The 18,981-nt window shown below is 42.8% G+C and overlaps 1 protein-coding gene and 1 pseudogene across 5 annotated transcripts in view; one reads left to right on the top strand and one right to left on the bottom strand.

The window, feature by feature from the left end:
- The window catches only part of Cdk5rap2 (CDK5 regulatory subunit associated protein 2), a 185,962-nt gene that overhangs the window by 58,983 nt on the left and 107,998 nt on the right, over window positions 1–18,981 (top strand). For all 5 annotated transcript variants that reach the window (XM_071600877.1, XM_027945288.2, XM_071600875.1 and 2 more), the window contains exon 12: window positions 1,453–1,671. In XM_071600877.1, the coding sequence (XP_071456978.1) occupies window positions 1,453–1,671 (219 nt within the window). The remainder of the gene's footprint in view (window positions 1–1,452; window positions 1,672–18,981) is intronic.
- Window positions 10,484–10,848, bottom strand: LOC114100531 (dolichyl-diphosphooligosaccharide--protein glycosyltransferase subunit TMEM258 pseudogene; annotated as a pseudogene).

The following is an 18,981-nucleotide window of genomic DNA, read 5'->3' as shown; positions in this document are numbered from 1 at the left end:
CCTCATTATTAGATTGGTATTGGGGACAAGGACTGATGAATAACTTTGTAAATACCCTCCCTTCTCCATATTTTGGGATCTTCTGAGATTCAATTCAAGGAATGGAATTACTGGGATGAGTGTGAACGTGTTTATGCTATACAGATGTACTCGATGTATGTATCAATCTGTTCATCTAGGATTATATTTATTTACATTTCTCCCAGTATATTTCCTGGCTTCTGGGTGTTACCAAAAGCTTGGTCCTTATCCCTGATGCCAATCCAGTAACGAGGACCCAGTTTTGAGAAAAAGAAAAAGTTTTTATTGCTTTGCCAGCAAAGGAGAAACATAGAGGACTCCTGTCCCAGAGGCTGAGATCCAAAGGCTACATTCCACATGTTCTCTGTCCAGAGTTGTAATTCACTTGTTAATTTGGGAGGGAGTTATTTCTGAGACCTTCTGGTGCCATCCCCAGAGTCTGTATTACTTTGTTCCTGTGTGCTCAAGGACAGATAACTCTGCCTGGGATGGGGAAGGAAGGTAATCCTGTTTCCCCTGAGATTAGAGAGGGGGAGGGATTAGGGAGGAGCAGGTAGAGAAGAGAAAGAAATATGACCTTTTAAAAATAAGTCACAGTGGCAGAGCAGCAAGGGCTATGTATATCTCAGAATAAAGTGGACCACTGTTCCATGATTGCATGTCTGGCTATTCAAGAACAACTATGAAGAGTTGTGCCATTCACACAAGTTTGCCAGCCCTGAGTATCCCATTAAAACAGTCTTGCTTGATATCTGAGAACTTGTTTTAATTTGCTCTCTTTAATTATTGCTGGGTCATGGCTTTTTTTTTTTTTTTCATGTTTGTGATCACGAATGCAGTTTTTCAGGTGAACAGTGTATTAATGAAATAAAGGTGTTCTTGACAAACTCTTGGACTTTGCTGAAATTATAGCTTTTCAAAGTGACCTTGGAACTACCATGCTGACCTCTCCTTGTCGTCCTCTGGATTTAAGCCATCTTAACAGCTAGTGCTTAGATCCATCACTGCTTTTCAAGTGAAGCTGTGAAGCTACTGATTTTCTTCCTTTTTAATATGACATTTTTTTTGTCATTATGAAAGTAACATGTTCACTTACCTCAGAACATTTGAAAATATAGAGAAATGAAGAAAAAATAAACTATACTTACTATATCTTCACCCCACTAAAGTTAGTTACTGTTAACATTTTGTGTTTTCTTTTGTTCAAAAATACTTCTTCTACACAAGTATAGGCTTTCTTTCATATCTGATCATAACATAAACATCCTCTGTTAGTCCAAAATCTTCATATTGTTTGTGCTTTGAAACCTGAATGTTGTCTATGTTAATCTTTCTCTTTTCCTTTTTCCCCCCAAGGCGAAAAAAGGAACAGATTTCCTGGTTTGTTTAATGAGGCATGAAAATCAGCTCACCCCCTCTCTTCTTTTCCAGGGCTCTGAAGGCTCCCAGGCTGCTCTGACAGAAAAGGAAGCCCTCTTGGCTGAGCTGCGCTCAGAAAACCTTACTAAGAGTTCAGAGAACCACAGACTGCGGAGGAGCATTAAGAAGGTCACTCAGGAGCTCAGTGACCTGCAGCAGGAGAAGGCGAGACTGGAGAGGGACCTGGAGGAAGCCCGCTGCGAGGGGAGCAGGGGAGCCCGCACCATCCAGGTGAGAGGCGCCCGGCCCCTGGTGGTGGATGGTGCGTTTGGCCTGCCTTGTGCTGCTGTTTGGGTTGTAGGGAGATATTCAGTGCAGAAAATAGAAAAATGGGAAAAAAATACAGAGAATACTTCACTCATCATCATCTCACCTAGAAACCACCAGTCTTAACTATCTGCTGTTGCAGTCCTTTTAGTTCTCTCTTTGCCTCTCACTATTGGTATCAAGGTGAGAATGTGGTCTGTAGGCCCTTTTTGATTCAGTGTTGGTTCTTTGCATGATTGTTCTTGAGAAACACCGTTTTTGTTTCAGCGTGGTTTTCCATGACTCGGAGGTGCCGCAGTGTGTTGAATAGTCCCTTAGTGTAGAGCCTTTAGGTCGTTTTACTTTTTTTGCCTTGTAACAAATGCTGCAGCAAACATCCTTCTACGTGAGTATTTACGTGAATAATATTCAGTCATTGATTATTTTTGATAAAGGTATAATTACTGGATCAATCAGGGAATATTTTAAAGACTTTTATAGACTCAAATTGTCCTGGAACAAAGATTGTCCCAGGTTTCTCTGTGTCATCTTTTTAAAAGGCTGCATTCCATTCAGCATTGGGTATTAGCATCTAAAAATTTTCTGTCAATTTGGTAGGCTTATTAAATTTCAATTCTATCAAAATTTAAGTATTCAGCATCTTTTAATTTAATTCCTCCTGAGAGTCACAGCCAGACACCCAGCCTTGGTGCCATCAGACAGGACAGGGCCTGAGTCGGAGTGATCACTGACACTCAGGTTAATTAAATTACCTGCTCCAGAGCCAGGCAGTCGTTAGAGCACAGGGCTCTAAAGAGAGCGTTGGGTATCACTGGTTTGTTCTCTGGGGTTGCTTTTGGCAGGGCTGCCAGGATTAGGTGAAATCCTAATGTTAAGACTGAACAGAGAATTGAAGTACAAATGTTTGTGTATTTTAATAACATTTTTAATAACCATTAAGAGAGCAGTAATGGAAGTTTAGAGAAATAAGAAAATGTCAGCTACAACTTTACCACCTTAACAAAGCAATGCTGTTTCCAGTTTTCCCCTCCAGTGGGGATGCTCCTGGGCTGTGTCTAATCAGAGACTAAATCCTATACTGTGTTTTTGGAGCACTCGCTCTATCATAGGCAACTTCCTTCTGCGAGGCTCCACAGTGATCACGTGCAGCGGTGCGTACTCTTTCACTGATGGCTTTCATGTGATGACTTAATGATTTCCTCCTTTGTTGGATATTTCTGCTGTTTAAATAATGCCACAATGAATATCTTTGGGCATAAAATCATTTTTTTTCTTGAAATCCCTCAGGCAGATTCTGAAGAATGAGATTACTAAGTCATATGGTGCAAATCTTTATATTGGGTAATTATGCAGCCAGATATTAGTACAGAGAACTGGCTCAACTCAGGCTGCCACCAGCAGTAGTAGAGTATACCAGATTATTGCCTGCCATGAGCAGGCCGGTTTCCGAATTTGTCAGTGTTATTGAACATCAAATGCATCTGGTTTAGCTGCTGAGGGGAGGCCAGGGAAGCTTCTGAAGGTTTTACTTTTCTAAGGAAGATGAAATCTTATACATGACAAAGTGTAAAGCAGTTTACCATTGAGACTGAAGAATGAGATTACTAAGTAACTTACTGTATACTTGTGTAGAAGATCCTAGTGGCCTGGAGTAGCCAGGGAGACCTTCTGGGAGGAGATGACACATGAGTTGAGTGACGGGGTAAGACTGGAGTAGTGTGCCTTACGAATGAGGCAAAGAAAAGCCTGGCCAGAGGTCCTTTATGGAGTTGAAGTTTTCATGGTTCATTCCAATGTTCTTCACTGTTGGATTCTTATTTATTTATTTGGCTTAAAATAGTCCCCTGCCCCTGTCATCATAAAAGTGCTTATTTAGTAAAATTTGGATGGTGGGCAGGTGGGGAGATACATGCACACATGTAATTATACATTCGTATATATACTATGTGCTTCTTTTTTTTTACCTTATCATTTGGTCAGCATTTGAAATCTCTCTATAACATTGTTGGATCCATAATTCACTTATTCATAAAACCCCTGGTGCTTCTAAAAGAATTTTGCTCTGCTGCTGACATAAGATGCACTTCTGTATAATATGTGTACATTTTCATAAGGAGGTTAAAATATTTGGCAAGGACTGGGGGGCCAGGATTGTGCTAGGAAGGGGTTGGGCAAGTACACTCTGAGGGGGCTCCTTGGAAGCAGCAGGTACCTAGCTGACTGGCTTTGGTGAAAGGGAAATGCATTGTCTTGTGTAGTGAAGTTGCTGGAAGGGCGGACGTCTCTGAGAGATGGCTGCTTTTTCTTGCATTGGTTAACTCCAGGTCCAAGTAGTGGGACCCGTCGCTGCCAGCCCTGCTGGGATCACAGGACGGAGGACTCTCACACTCCACTACCCCGCGGTCTTCCTGTCAGGATGGCTAGACAGGTGAGGTACTGAGAAGCCTAGCGTGGGTCATATGCCATCGGCTTTGACCGGAGTGTGTGTGTGTGTGTGCACATGTGTACACCTTCATTGGCAGCCTCTCTAGAGCCACATGTTTGGAGACAGGCGAGAAGGCGCCTAGGAAGTAGTACTTGGTTGCAACGCCCTGGGCCGAACAAAGCAACAGCTGTGCAGGCTGAGTGCTTCCCTCAGGTCCGCACTCCTGGGGCTCAGAGCTTCCTGGCTTCTCATCAGGTCCTACACATGTGTCTGACAGGATGATTTGGGAAGGTGTTCTTCATTTTGCATATATATATTGCATCCCAATGGTATGTCTGCTTCACTTCTGGTTATAGTCTAAGAATTTGGCTGTGTCCACTTCATGAGAATGTTTTGCATCAGATTATAGGGTGTAGATTCTGGGGAGACTTGTTGGGGTGCCAGTTTTGCTTCCTGGTGAAGGATAGGCACAGGTGGAGCATAACCCTCTAGCCTTGCATATCTCATCAGCTGTTTCTGTTTACTAGGCTCTTTAATTAATTAACCTGAGTGCCTCCCACTTGCCAGCTGCTACTGGTGTTGCTTTTGGTTTGAAACAATGGGACAAAAACCCAGTCCTCTTAGTAGCCTCTCCTTCTTCCCTGGCAAAGCAAAGCGATCATTTATACATTTGGCAGCATTGGATCCATTGTACAGGCCCTCTCCTGGCTGTGGGCACGATTCTACAACAGAGATGGGGACACACTACCCTGGGAGCACGGAGAAAGGAAGTGGCTTATAGGACCAGAGAGGGTTCCTGAGGATTGTAACTTTGGAATTGGTTTGAAGTTTGAGCTGAAGGTCAACAAGTAGGTGCCGCTAAGGGGGATTTTGTACTGAAGGCAGAGGAACAGAATATGATTTGTTTGGAGAAGAGGAATTTGGGCCTGTAATGAAGGGCAGTGGCCTCTAGGGCCATGGCTGGAGATTATCTGGAGGAAAGTTGGCCTTCAGAGGGCCTGGGATAAAGAGTTTGGGAGCTTGGACCTGACCTCTAGATTGTGGAGCCCCGAGGAGGCGAATTAAGCAGAAGATTGACAGGATTAGATTTGCAGTTTAGAAGGACCTGTGGTCTGGATGGCCAGAGGATGGATTGATGAGGGACAACTGGGAGATGAGAAAATGAGAAGATGGAACAGCTCTTTCCCTGACCTGTTAGCCAGGTCTGAGAGGCCAGAGCGCCGAGGAGGAGAGCAGGAACCTGGCCCTGCGCAGGCTGCGCAGCTGTGGCTCCTCGCGCTGGGGCACATTCACAGTTCCCCTGTGAGGACTCCCGTGCTCAGCTTTGGGTCTCCTGTGCTGACTGGAACTTTACCGTGTCCCACAGGCAGGCTGAGGAAAACACTGGTAAGAAGATGTCCAAAGCACAGTGTTGCTCTCAGTCCACAGTCAGCCCCGTTTTCAACACTTTCTTTAGTCAAGGAAATTGCTCTTCAGTGATGGAAGCGCAGCAGGCAAGATCTCTAGTTGTTGGTCGCACCTTGTAGTTTATAGCTGTTCTATTTTCTCATGTGGCCCACAACCTTGTTTTTGAGCCAGAGAATACTATTTCCATTTTAGAGATTCATCTGAGCCTCATAACTTCAGTGGCTTGACCATGGTTTATATATGTGACATGGACCCAGGTCTGTGGACTCTTCATTTCAGGAGTTTGCCTAAGATGTCATGTCATGGCAGTGGCGAGCCACCAGTTAAGAACCTTGTGCTTTTGGAAGAAAGGAATTTTACATATTCAGCAGACCAGCAAATTATGCCCTTAAGAAAACCAACTTGATGTATTCTGATTATTTGGAGCCTTGAAAATTGTAATTTGTTCCTTTCTCTGTTTCAGAAACATTTGTGAAGGTTTACAGAAGGTTGTAAAATTCAATGCAATTAAAAATAAAGGACTCAGGGTCAAGGGAAAAACAGCTGCATGGCGAAACAGCAGCATGGAGCAAAGAGGGAACTTAAAATTCAGCTTGTATCTCCTGGCAGGGAGGGTAAAAAGGGAAATTCTGTCACAAGGTCGCCAGTGCCTGTAAGAAGACCATGTGAAGATGATTTCGCTGCCACTGGGGCCTGCAGGAGGAATCGCCTCTGCGCTCTTGTGAGGAGAACTGTGGTGTGCAGAGCCCTGCGCAGCCCCCATTCCAGCAGACAGCTCTGAACAGGGCTGGTCAGCTCCGCCCACGGCACCGAGCTTGTACACATTGAGGTTTCAGTTCCTGGGACTGATATAGCTGTTTATTTCCCGTTATCTCTTTCTTGGACAAGAGCTTCAAAATCAGTTGGAAATACTGCAGCCGGGTTTACAGATGAGGCCTGACTTCAGGTCTGAATAGAGGACCATATTGGGTGGTTCTAGTTTCTGTGAAAGTCCATAAATTCTTTTGGTTGTGATCAAACTATCCTTAGCTCACGCCAAAAGCATTTGTTGCCAGTCTCATTGTGCCAGGTCTTAGGCATTTTGGGGGAGACAGTGCTTTCGCTGGAAGCACAGTTTGGATGAGAGGCAGATGGCTTACTGAGCCTGATTGTGCATGAACAGGAGGAGTTGGGCCAGGGGGTTGGTCGTCATGCCTGCAATTGCAGCAACCCAGTGCCAGTTGGCTCAGTATGGTCCTGAGGGAGATATGCAGTTTGTTCAGTGCACATTCTTTGTAATGGCACAGGCACATCATTAGGCCTTGTGAGTGCACACTTTCGCTTTTACTTTATAATGAGATAGGTTGAAAAGTGAGGCTCTCAGATAGGTCCCTTGTGTTGTGCTATACCTCCTTGTGCCAGAGGACCCATATTGCTTTAAGGAAATTCAGAAGACCTTTGCAAACAAACAAAACCCCTGTATTTCCAATTCATTGTGCTCATGGTGGTGTTGAAGTGTCCTAGCCTCTGTGGCCTGTGATGGCGATGCTGCTGGGATTTTCTCTTCCCTACTCTCTCATCTCTAACTTTCACACGTTATTTGGCCCCAGAGACTTAAGACGCTCTCTCCTTTTAGCCCAGCTTGTGTGTGTACCTGAGTGTGTGTGTTTGGTGAAGGGTGAGAGAGAGCTCTTTATTTCAGATTTGTTCTCTCTGGCTCGGGCACTCAGTATTCTATGGTGAGGAGGAGGAGCGAAGCATCATCATCTTGTCTTTCTGTCTTTCTGCCTTTCTGCACTGCAGCCTGTGTGAGGCCTCGGCTGAGATGGCATCCCCAGACGTCTCGTAATGCTCTCCTCTGTTACAGGGCCTATCAACTGCTGTCCTGACAAGTGTGTGCTTTAGTACCTGGGCACTTGGCTCCATGGGATGCATTTGCTAGTTGAAGCCCCCAATCTAATTAAAGTTGTACCTGCACCCAGCTGGCTGATCCCATGTGCGTTCATGGAGTGGTTTAACTTCAGGAGGTTCAGCCTGAACTCCTCTAGTTCTCATGCTTCTCATTGTTGGATGGCTTCAAAGGAGATTGGGATGGCATTTAGTACATCTCTTGGAGAACCATAATCAAAACATGGTGGCTTTGGAGACAGTGTCTCAGGTGGTTGATTAGGGCCAAGAACACAGAGCTGTGGTGGTGTGATGGCTCAGACTCTCCCCTGTTATTTTTAAAATCAGGTGTGAAGACCTTAAGTTGGCATCCTTGTAGAATAATGTGCAATTTAAATGAACTGTGTTGGAGGAAGTTCTGTCCCTGCCAATTCTAGTTTCTTAAGAGAGCCCGAACACAGAGACTAGAGTCATGCTCGATTTGAGTCCTGGCTCTATCACTCACACACAGTTTGCCTCTCTGAGCCATGGCATCCATTTCTTATCAGAAGAACAGGGATTAGTTGATAGGGTATACCCCTTAGCATAATACCTGGCACACCATAAATGATCAATAAATGGAGAGATGAAGCAATGTTAGTAGGTTTCTTTGGAATAGTGGAAGTCAGTGTGGACTTGGGTTGGAACTGCAGCTTCACTTAGAGGTGCTTAACCTCTATGCCAGCTACTTAACCTCTTAAAATGAACATTTACTCCCCTAAAATATAGTTGATTTTAATCTATCTTAGCATTAAACAAATGAGGAATAAAATTTAACATGTGATCCTGGTATAGAGAAGTAGATGCTCAGCTTGGTCAGATTTCTTCTTTGCTGTTTTCCTGCTGTTAATATTGTTGCAGGTGCTGACTTGGGACTTTGAATGACAAACCACTGCCCACAAGAATCTACTGGACACTGTTGATTAACAAATGTGGTCTGCCCTTTACCAGTCAAGTCACCAAGCTAGACATTTCCTCCTTGCTCAACAGTAACCTCTGCACTGAAGAAAGTGCTTGTCTGTTTCTGTCTAGCCCATTGATCCCACCAGGAAGAGGGTCAGAATGCTCTTGGATTGAGAGACTTTGGAGTGTCTTGGTGGCTCATGCATGAGGCTGCTTTGAGTTTAAAAGTCTGTCCCCATGAGTTTTCCTGAGGAATTGCCATGATCTCTATGAGGGCACAGACAGGGAGACCTTTTTCTTATCGCTCCTTATTTTCTTGTTTCTGTACCAGGCTCTGTCCTGGGCACTGGGAGAACTGGACTGAAATCAAATATGCTATTCTCTGAAGGCACCTAGTGGGGAAATGTAATAGAAATGCATGTAGCATGGTGAGTGCTGATAACAGGATGGAGTAAATGCTATGGGAGCTCTGAGATTGGGACTGTGGAGGAGGAAGGCTTCAGGGAGGAGGTGGATTTGAGTGGAGACTCAAGGATAAGGAGCTGTTTTCCCAAGGGACTGGGAGGTGGAAATGCATTCCTGGTAGAGCGAAGGCCTGTGCCAAGGCTTGGAGCATGAATAAGCCTGGCACTTGGGGAAGAGGAGGTGGGGCTGGAGGAGGGGGCCGGGACCTCGAGTGCATCCTGTGGGTGGGCTTTTAGAAAGGTGTGGTGTTCTGTCTGGTGCTGACCCCACTGGGCCTGCCCGGTTTGAATTCCCTCTGCTTTCTGGGGAGGGCTGCCTTGAGCCCGGCTCTGAACTTCTGTAATCTGCACAGGTGGCCCCAGTTAGATGGGGGTGGTTGCCAGCTCTCCATGGCAGGACTTTCTCACTCCAGTGGCTTCCATTGTGTGTGTGTTTTCTTTTATTAAAGCATATTAATTCTTTGTTCATATGAACTTTTATGGAGAGAAAACCTGAAAGTGGAGCTGCGCAGGCTGAAGTGGGGGGGAGGCCTGGCATCCTTTGCTCTCCCTTTGTGACTGCTTCCTCCACAGCAATGGGGCTCCACAGAACGTGGTTTGAACACCAGGTCTTGAACTGATTCTGGAAATTCTTCTCACATCACCAAGTACCTATACCTCATTAAGATTTTGGAGAAATTTCCTTTGTATATTTAAAGGTAACCACTGAGCCCTTTGACAGGCTTTCTCACAGTGCAACCTGATAAGGTAGAAATTTGATGGATGAGAACCTTCTCATTCTCCATCTGGCCAGAGATAAAACTGACTAGCTGGCTGGAGAAGGAAGTGTGATGGCCTGGCTTTTCATTTCTAATGCAATTCTAAGATTGTAGGGATATTTTATTTTTCAAATAATCCACTTTTTAAAAACCAGACATGCTGTAAGAAGTCCTGATATGCAAAGGCAGTTCTCAGCTCAGTGTTGGCCCCGAGAGCACCTATGAATCTTCAAGGAAAATCGCCTGTTAGTGTAGAAATTCACACCTGTCATATGCAGATCTTGCTGTGGCAGTTCTTGCTGTAAAGCAGGGTGGGTGTCTGATGAAGGATAGGGGTTTTCAAACTTTTTCTAGTAGCTCTTGTTCATAAGCAAATAAAACAGGTGCATCCAAGGGGCTCTGTAGACTTCTTAGGCATTAAAACAAAATGTGAATTTGTGTCCTCTTCCCCTTGCCAGCTGAATCAATTTCTAGTAGGGGGTTCCCTGGAACATGTAGTTGGGTGACTCTGCTAGCCAGCGAGGTTTGGGTATTCCTGATCTTTGGATTTCTTGGGCTCCATTTGAAATACCACTGGAGTGATAAAAAAGAATACTTAACAGGTTTCATTTTTATTTTTTAATTTTTATTACATGTGTTAATTGTGCAAATTAATGGGATTCATGGTGATATGTTCATGCTTGTGTACGTCATGCATTGATCTACCATTGATCCACTGTGTCTACCCAGCTGCTTTTACTCATCTCTATCCTCACCTATTCTTTCACATTCTTTAATAATCCTTTTACTTCCAGATCAAGATTTTATTCTTTAGTTTCTACATATGAGAGTTAGTGTGTGGTATTTCGAATGACAGGGTTTTATTCCTTATGGCTGAGTAATACTCCATTGTGTACTTGTATAATTTTTTCTTTTTTTTTGTCACACATCTGCCTATATTTGAGCAGTAGGTGGGACACTTCTAGCAACAGTAAAAAAAATTAATTTACAAAAGCAGGGATTTAGTGAAGCCACTTGGTGGTTGCCCTTGGGAGCTCACACGTAGATGCCGACCCAGAGAGGGAGGAAGAGGACTCCATAGCCCATAAAGAGTGAGGCCACCAAGGAGATGAGGAGCTCTTTGTAGATATCCCATGTGTACTTGGTGGAGGTAACCTTGTAAATGAAGAACCAGGAGGTGAAGAACATGCCATTAGCCAGAAGCACCACAGTCAGATGGGGGAAGACAGCTGGCTTTACTGGGCTGGTGTATCTGTCTGCTCATGGCCTCAAGCTCCATTTTGCCCCGCACACAGTAATCTGCCGCTCTGCCACCGGAAGAACAATACTTTCTTTATCCATGCATTTGTTGACAGGTACCTGGGCTTATTACATACTTTGGATATTGTGAGTAGTGCAGTGATAAACATGGACGTGCAGGTATCTTTTTTTATGCTGACTTCTTTTCTTTTGGATGCATAGTTAGACATGGGATATCTAGATCATATGGTTGTTCTCTTTTTAGTTTTTAAAAATTATAAAAATTAGCACATATTAATTACACAAAGTAATGGGTTTCGTTGTGACATTTTTATAATGCGTGTGACCTACTTTGATCACATTCCCCCTCCCTGTTGCCTTCTTTGACCCTGCTTCCCTCTCCTCCGACCTCTTTTCCCTTACTCCAGAGCCCCCTTCTACTTTCTTATAATCTTTTGTGCCCCTCTAGATTCCACAGATGAAAGAAAGTGTGCAGTGCTTGCTTTGAGTCTGGCTTATTAACATGATGCTCTTCAGTTTCATCCATTTGCCTGCAAGTGATATGGTTTTGTTTTCCATTATGACTGAATAAGACTCCATTATGTAATGATACCACATTTTCCTTATCCTTTCATCCATTGATAGCATCTAGTAGGTTTATTATATAACTTGCCTATTGTAGATAGTGCCTTGATAAACATGGATTTGCAAATATCTTTTTAGTACACTGATTTCAGTTCCTTCTAGTATATACCCAGAGTGTGTGGCTGGATCATATGGTAAATCTATTTTTTAGTTTTCTGAAAAACCTCCCTACTGTTTTCCGTGGTGGCTATGCTGATTTACATTCTCAGCAACAGTGTGTAAGTGGTCCTTTTTATCCTCATCCTCACCAGCATTTGCTGGTTTTTTTTTTTTTTTTTTTTGATAACAGCTGTTCTAATTGAGGTGAGATGGAATCTCATTGTAGTTTTAATTTGTTTCCCTGATGGCTAATCATTTTGAACATTTTTTTCATGTTATTTATTGACTATTTGTACTTCTTTTGGGAAGTGTCTATTCAGATCATTTCCCCACTTTTGAAGTTGAATTACTTTTTTGTTGTCCTTTTTTTGGAGTTCTTTATATATCCTGGATATTAATCCTCTGTCATTTGAATAGCTGGCAGAGGTTTCCTCCATCCTGTGGGCTGTCTCCTCTCCTGTTTCCTAGCTGTGCAGAGGCTTTGTATTCTGGGGGGAATTCCGTTTGTTAGTTTTTGCTTTTGTTTCCTGTGCTTTTGGAGTCCTATCCAGGAAATTGCTGTCTCTGCCAGTATCTTCAGCTGTTTCCTCTAGTAGTTTCAGAGTGGTAAATGTTACATTAAGGTCTTTGATCCATTTTAAGTTGAATTTCTTTTTATGCAGCATGAGAATTAGGGGCTGAGTTTCAGTCTTCTGCATGTGGACTTCCAGTTTTCCTAGCACTGTTTGTTGAAGAGGCTGTCCTTTCTTCAATGTACATTTGGGCGTCTAAGTCAAGAATCACATGGCTGCAGATGCATGGATTTATTTCTGGGTCCTCTGTTCTGTTCCATTGGCGTGTCTGTTTTTATGCTAATACAATACTGTTTTGTTACTATGGTCCTGTAGTATGTCTTGAAATCTGGTACTGTGCCTTTAGCTCTATTTTTTTTTTTTTGCTCAAGTTTGTTTTTGGCTATTTGGGTTTTTTTTTTTTTTTTTTGTGCTTCCATGAATTTTAGGATTTTTTTCCTAGTTCTCTGAAGAATGTCATTTGTATGTTGATGGTATTTGCAATGAAACAGTAGCTTGCTTTGGGAAGTATGGGCATTGATTATATCAGTTCCTCTGGTCCATGAACATGGGAGATCATTTCACCCTACAGTGTCTTCTTCAGTTTCCGTCTTCAGTATTTTGCAGTTTTCATTGTAGAGGTCTTTTACTTCCTTGGTTAAGTGTACTCCTAAGTATTTTATTATTTTTTTGTGACTCCTGTGAGTAGGATTGTTTTTGTGATTTCTTTCTCAGCAAATTCATTATTGGTGTATAGAAAAGCTACTGATTTTTGTGCGTTGATTTGTATCCTGTTACTTTGCTAAATTTATCAGTTCTAATGGTCGTTTGGTGAAATCTTCAGGTTTTTCTCTGTATAGAATCTCATCGTCTGTATGCCTTTTATTTCTTTCTCTTGCTTAATTTCCCTGGCTAAAATTCCTAATACTATATTGAATAAGAGTAGAGAGCACACTTGCCTTGTTCCTGATCCTAGAGGAAGTGCTTTCAGTTTTCTCCCATGCAGTATGGTGTTGGCTGTGGGTCTGTCATACACAGCCTTCATTATGTTGAGGTCTGATCGCTCTGTAAGTAATTTATGTGGGGCTTTAATCATGAAGGGATGTTGAATTTTATCAACTGCCTTTTCTGCATCTGTGGAGATGATCATATGATTTATATTTTTTATTTATGGGATATATTGTTTATTGATTTGGGTATGTTGAACCATTCTTGAATCCCTAGAATTAAACCAGCTTCATCAAGGCGTCTGATCTTTTCGATGTGCTGTTGAATTTGATTTGCTAGTATTTTGTTGAGAATTTTGTGACCACCAGACACCGTGGTCTGTTCTTTTTATTGTGTCCTTGTCAGATTTTGGTACCAGGACAATGCTGGCCTTGTAAATGAGTTTAGAAGTGTTCTTTCCCTTTCAATTCTGAGGAATAGTTTGAGAAGCATTAATGTTAGCTGTTTAAAAGTTTGGCAAAATTCAGCAGTGAAGTCATCTGATCTTGGACTTGTCTTTGTTGGGAGACTTTAATTTTATTTGCTCTCATTATTTGTTTTTGGTTGTTACGGTTTAGGTATTAGGTGTCCTTGAAAAGCTCCTGTGTTAATTCAGGTGTATTCAGAGGTAGAATAATTAGATTGTAACCTAATCAGACCATCCTAGTTTGAGTGGACTGACTGGGTGGTAACCAAAGGCTGGTGGGGCATGGATGGAGGAGGAGTGTCACCGGGGGTGTGCCTTGGAAGGGTGTGTATAAATACAGTTTCCATGTATTTATATAATTTCCAAAACTTCTCTTGCTGTTGATTTCTAGTTTGATTCCATTGTGATAAAAAAGGTACATGATATGATTTCAATTTTTTTAAATTCTTAAGGCTTGTTTTGTACCTTAATTATGGTCTGTTCCAGAGAAAGTTTCTCGCATTGATGAAAAGAATGTGTTTTTGCAGCTGTTAGATGATATGTTCTGTAAATGTCTGTTAAATCAGCCTTGCTTGGTGTAGTAATCTCGGTTGGCAGTTCTTTTCTTTGAGGACTTGAAATACATCATTCAGTACCTCCTGACCTGTAAAGTTGATGCTGAGAAATCTGTTGTTAGTCTAATGGGGTTGCCCTGGAATGTGCAGATTTAAAAACTGCAGATTTAAAAATTCCTTCTTCATCTTATACTTTTTTTTTGGTACTGACGATTTAACCCAGGGGTGCTCACTTACTGAGCCACGTCCCCAGACCTTTTTTTATATTTTATTTAGAGACGGGGTTTTCCTGAGTGACTAAGTACTTTGCTAAGTTGCTGAGACTGGCTTTGAAATCGCAATTCTCCTGTGTCAGCCTCCCAGTCTGCTGGGATTACAGGCATGGTCCACCACGCCTGGCTGTCTTATACTTTTGACAGTTTGAGTCTAACATGGTGTGTGGTGAGGATCTTTTCTGGTCATGTCTATGTGAGGTTCTCTAGGCCTCCTGTACCTAGATCCCATGGCATTCCCGAGATAGGGAAGGTTTCCGCTATCATTTCATTGAGTAGGTTTTCTGTGGCCTTAACCATCATTTCTTCCCCTTTGGGTATCCTAATGATGCAGGTGTTTGATTTTTTTTAATGTTGTCCCAAAGGTTTTGAATGTTCTCTTTATTCTTTCTTATTTATTTTTTTTATTTATGTCTGTCTGAATGTGTGATTTTTAAAAGACCTTCTTCAAGCTTTGATAGTTTTCCTTCTACTTGATGTAGTCTGTTGTTGAGACTTTCAACTGAATTTTTGAGTTCTTCATTTCTAAGATTTCTGATTGGTTCTTTTTCAAAATCTTTATCTCTGCTGAATTTCTCATTCATATCCTGCATTACTTTTCTAAATTCATTTAACTGTTTATCCATGTTCTTGTGGATCTCTTCAAGTTTTTAAGAATCATTCTTTTGGTTTTTTTATCTGACATTTCAGACATTTTGATAACTTTGGAGTCTGTTATTAGAGAGTTCTGATCTTTTGGAGGATAGACTGGGTTTTAAATTCTTGTTTTACCACTTTTTACCTGATATTTAGCTCAAGTGGCTTGAACTGTTTGAACGGCAGCACTCTGATTGACAAAATGGGTATGATCAGAATACCTGCTTCTTAGGGTTGTTGTTGAGTTGAATGAGGTCCTGGGTAACTGTGCCCTGCACTCTTCTGAGTGCTGTAGAGTTTTGTAGATCAAAGTGGTGGATGGTATTCTGGGAGGATGTTGGCCAGGGCCAGACTAATCAGGGAGGGCTTTGTGGAAGAGATGGCCACTTGGGCTTGGGCCTTGAACATGGTATGCCACCATCTCTAGGTGTAATTGGTGAGAATTTTACGACATTTTTACCAGGTGGAGGGGACTGGGTGGATACAGGCAGAGCCTGGAAAGTGTGTGAATAAGTGGCCAGGGGAGGGGGCTGGTTGTAGATAAGGCTGGAGCCACTGCAGGAGTCTGGAAGGAGCTGCCTGCTACGAGGGCTTTGTTCTGCAATTGATTTGGAGTTATTGAAGGGTTCTGAGCAGAAGGATGATCAGAGGTCTACAGGATTTGGCTGGATAATCCCAGAGACAGGGAGACCAGTGAGGAAGCTACTCTGGTGCCCCAGGGAGCTGCTGTATGAAGAAGGCAGTGGCAGCTGGGTGTAGGGAGAAGAGGGGCTGAGTGAGCGAGGGGAAGGGATGCTCTTGTCTCCTAGTGGCTACAGCTTCTACCCTTCTTCCACTTGGATCCCTCATGAAGAGGAGAGTTACCAATCAGATTATTCAGAGTCCAGGGTATTCAGTGGGCTGTCCTTGTTAATGAAGGTGCAGGTGTTCATTGTACATTCAGGAAGAACCCAAGTTCTGGATTTGCTTGCTTTCCTCTTCAGACCTGGGAGGCTGCACCTGGTTTGGCAGGCTGACTCCCTCACTCCCCAGTGTTCGTCTGTCTTTATCCACTTGCCTAAGAGGACCGGGCAGCTCCATTAAGCTGCACGCGCCCCTCCGGGAACAATAACAATGACAGCAATACCTCGGATCTTAAATTTCCTAAGAAAGTTCAGCTTTGGATTTGGAATTGTCGGAGTTGTACTTCGACTCCCCTTCTGCTCTTGCTTCTTTGTACAGTCCCTTTGGGAACTCTGGGGTGGAAGGAGGGGTGACCGGTCAGGTTTGAGGCTCTTGGCCATGAAGAGCTCTAAATCCTCACTCTTCATTTCTCCTATGCTCTCTACCCAGGGTGTGCTATACCCTGAGGTTTGGGTGACCTGTTGGATGATAAGGTGTGTGTGAGAGGGAGAGACAAGCGCTGAACCCTGCGGCCATCAGAGAAAACCAGGGAGGGGAGAGAGGGATGAGACAGAATGGTTTGCTCCGCCCCAGCCTCTGTGCTGGGCACCTGTCCTGTATTCCCCCATTTAACTAACCTTCAAAGGAGCCCACATCATTATCATTTCTGGAAAGGACATACTCATAAAAATTTAAGTTCTCTATCTGTGGTCACACAGCTGATTAGCCTGGAGCCACGATGCAAGGCAAGGTCTTTCTGTCTTCACAACCCAGGAATATTGAAGTAGGGTTGGGGAAAAAACCCAAGATTATCAATTTTCAGTTCTGATTGTTTTGCTCAGGCAAGACATGCTGTCTCCATGCCTCCCCAAAACATTTATTATAACTCCATGGGTTGCGGGAACAGGAGCCTGTCGGCGGCTTTGTGTTGCCATGGCAGCCGCTCCTCCTCAAGGCCACCTCTGTGCACACCTCCTCCCTTCCCAGTGGCCTCTCTGCTTTAAGCCTTATCTGACTGCTCTTCATAAGAGGTACAGCATCCTTGGTCCTGCCTCTTTCATTTGGAGGAGGGCCTCAGTGTCAGTCTGGATATTCCATCAGCCCAAGTCCTTGAGAAATCATAAAATTCGCTTGGGATGTTGGAATTGTTGACCTTGAAAGCCAGGTCACACACTGGTTTTATACTTCCTTTGGTCTTCGCAATAGTGCAGTTGGGTGGAAAGAACACAGAATTTGTGGTCACACTGGTTTGGTTTTGAATTTTAGCATTAGAGATTGTTTGTAAAGCTTTGGCAAAATTTTACCATCTCTGTGAGCTTTAGTTTCCTTTCTGTAAAAGTGGCATTAATAATACCACACAGGCTTTCAGAGAGGTTAGAGTGATTTCATGGAAAAAGCCCTGGCTAAAGCTGGGCTATCGCTGGTGCTCAGAAAATGGTGGTTTCTATTACCAATGATTTAAAAGAAGAGGTGGTTTATATTTACGGGTGTATTGAATTTCCTCAAGGTTGATGATGTTGTGAGTCCTGTCCCCAGAAGTATGTACATGGACAAACTTGTGTAGGATCTCAGGGTTCAATCAGTGCACCTTAGATTAAGAGCCCTTAATCTTGGGGATGACAGAGCTACATGTCCTTTGTGGAATTCTGGAGCAGGTCATTTTCACACTGTCTTCAGTTATGTTTGGAGGGCATGTGGGGGAAATGTGGTACAACATGAGTAGCCATGTATTACTAGGTTAAGAAGTTCTTAGCCTAGTTAGCTGAGTTAAAAAATTAAATGCACATGGAAAGGAGAATAGAGTAAAAGATTACTGAACGTACACATATGTGCTAGAATTTGAACTAGACATTAAAATATGGATCTGACAAGTGCATATATAGAGGAAGGCACTTAGTCTGGAAAATGATGTAAATGGACTTAACTGTGCCTATAGACTGTGATACCTGGACATTTTAAAATTAGGAGGACGGCTATACTACAAAGCTTTCATAATCAAAATGTCATGGTACTGGCATAAAAGTGGATAGTGTCTTCAATAAATGGTACTGGGACAAATGATACTTACATGAAGAATGACATTAGATCTTTGTCTCACACCACATAAAAAAATCAACTTAATGCAAGACCTGAAACTGTGAAACTAACTAGTAGAGGAAAACTCAGAGGAAAGGCTCCATAACATTGGTTTGGGCAGTGGCTTTTTGGCTCTTATCCCAAAAGCACTGTAGACAAAAGCAGAAACAGACCAAGGGGACTCAACAAGCTGAAAAGCACATAGCAGGGGACCAGGTACAAGTGTGGACAGACAGCCTGGAGGCTGGGGGAAAGCATCTGAACCTTAAATATACAAGGAATGCCACTCAGTAGCAAGGAAACAAATAACCTGATGAAGAAAGGGGAAGGACTGGAGCAGACTTTTCTCAAATGAAGACATACAAGTAGCCAACTAGTGTATTAATAAAATGCTCAACATCCTGATCATCATGGAAATGGAAATTAAAATCACACTGAGACACTCTTCACATGCGTTAGAATGGTGGTGACTAAGAAGATGAAAGATAACAGTTGTTGTGGAGGATTGGAGGAAAGGAACTCTTGAATGCTGTTGGTAGGAATGTGAATCAGTATGGAGGACAGTTCGGAGGTTTCTGAGAACCAAACAGGAGCGTCATATGATCTGGTGATCTTGCTTCTGAGTATGTGAGTCTGCACTGGGAAGGGCTGATGTGAGCACCGGGTGGTCCACTTGCATGTTCATCTCAGCGTTATTCACAGTAGTCAAGAGTGTCTTCACCTGATGCATGGATAAGGAAAATGTGGTATATTTTTACAATAGAATAATATTTAGTTACCAAAAAGAATGAAATCCTTTAATTTGTGACAGTATGGATGAAGCTGGAATCTGAGGTGAACCTGCAGGAATAGAGAGTTTCATGGTGGTGACCAAAGACTGTGGCTGGTGGGGAAGGATAGAGGTGTTGACCAAGGGGTCCAGAGTTTCTTAGGAGGAATAAGTTTTCTAGATCTATTGTACCACATTCTAAGCATAATTAATATTTACATTAGCATAACTAATTATTACATATTTCAAAGTTGCTGAAAGGACAAATTTTCATT

Source organism: Marmota flaviventris, chromosome 13, assembly GCF_047511675.1.
Source record: "Marmota flaviventris isolate mMarFla1 chromosome 13, mMarFla1.hap1, whole genome shotgun sequence".
NCBI lineage: Eukaryota > Metazoa > Chordata > Mammalia > Rodentia > Sciuridae > Marmota > Marmota flaviventris.
The sequence above is the reverse complement of the archived record's forward strand: the minus strand, read 5'-3'. Positions and strand labels throughout refer to the sequence as shown.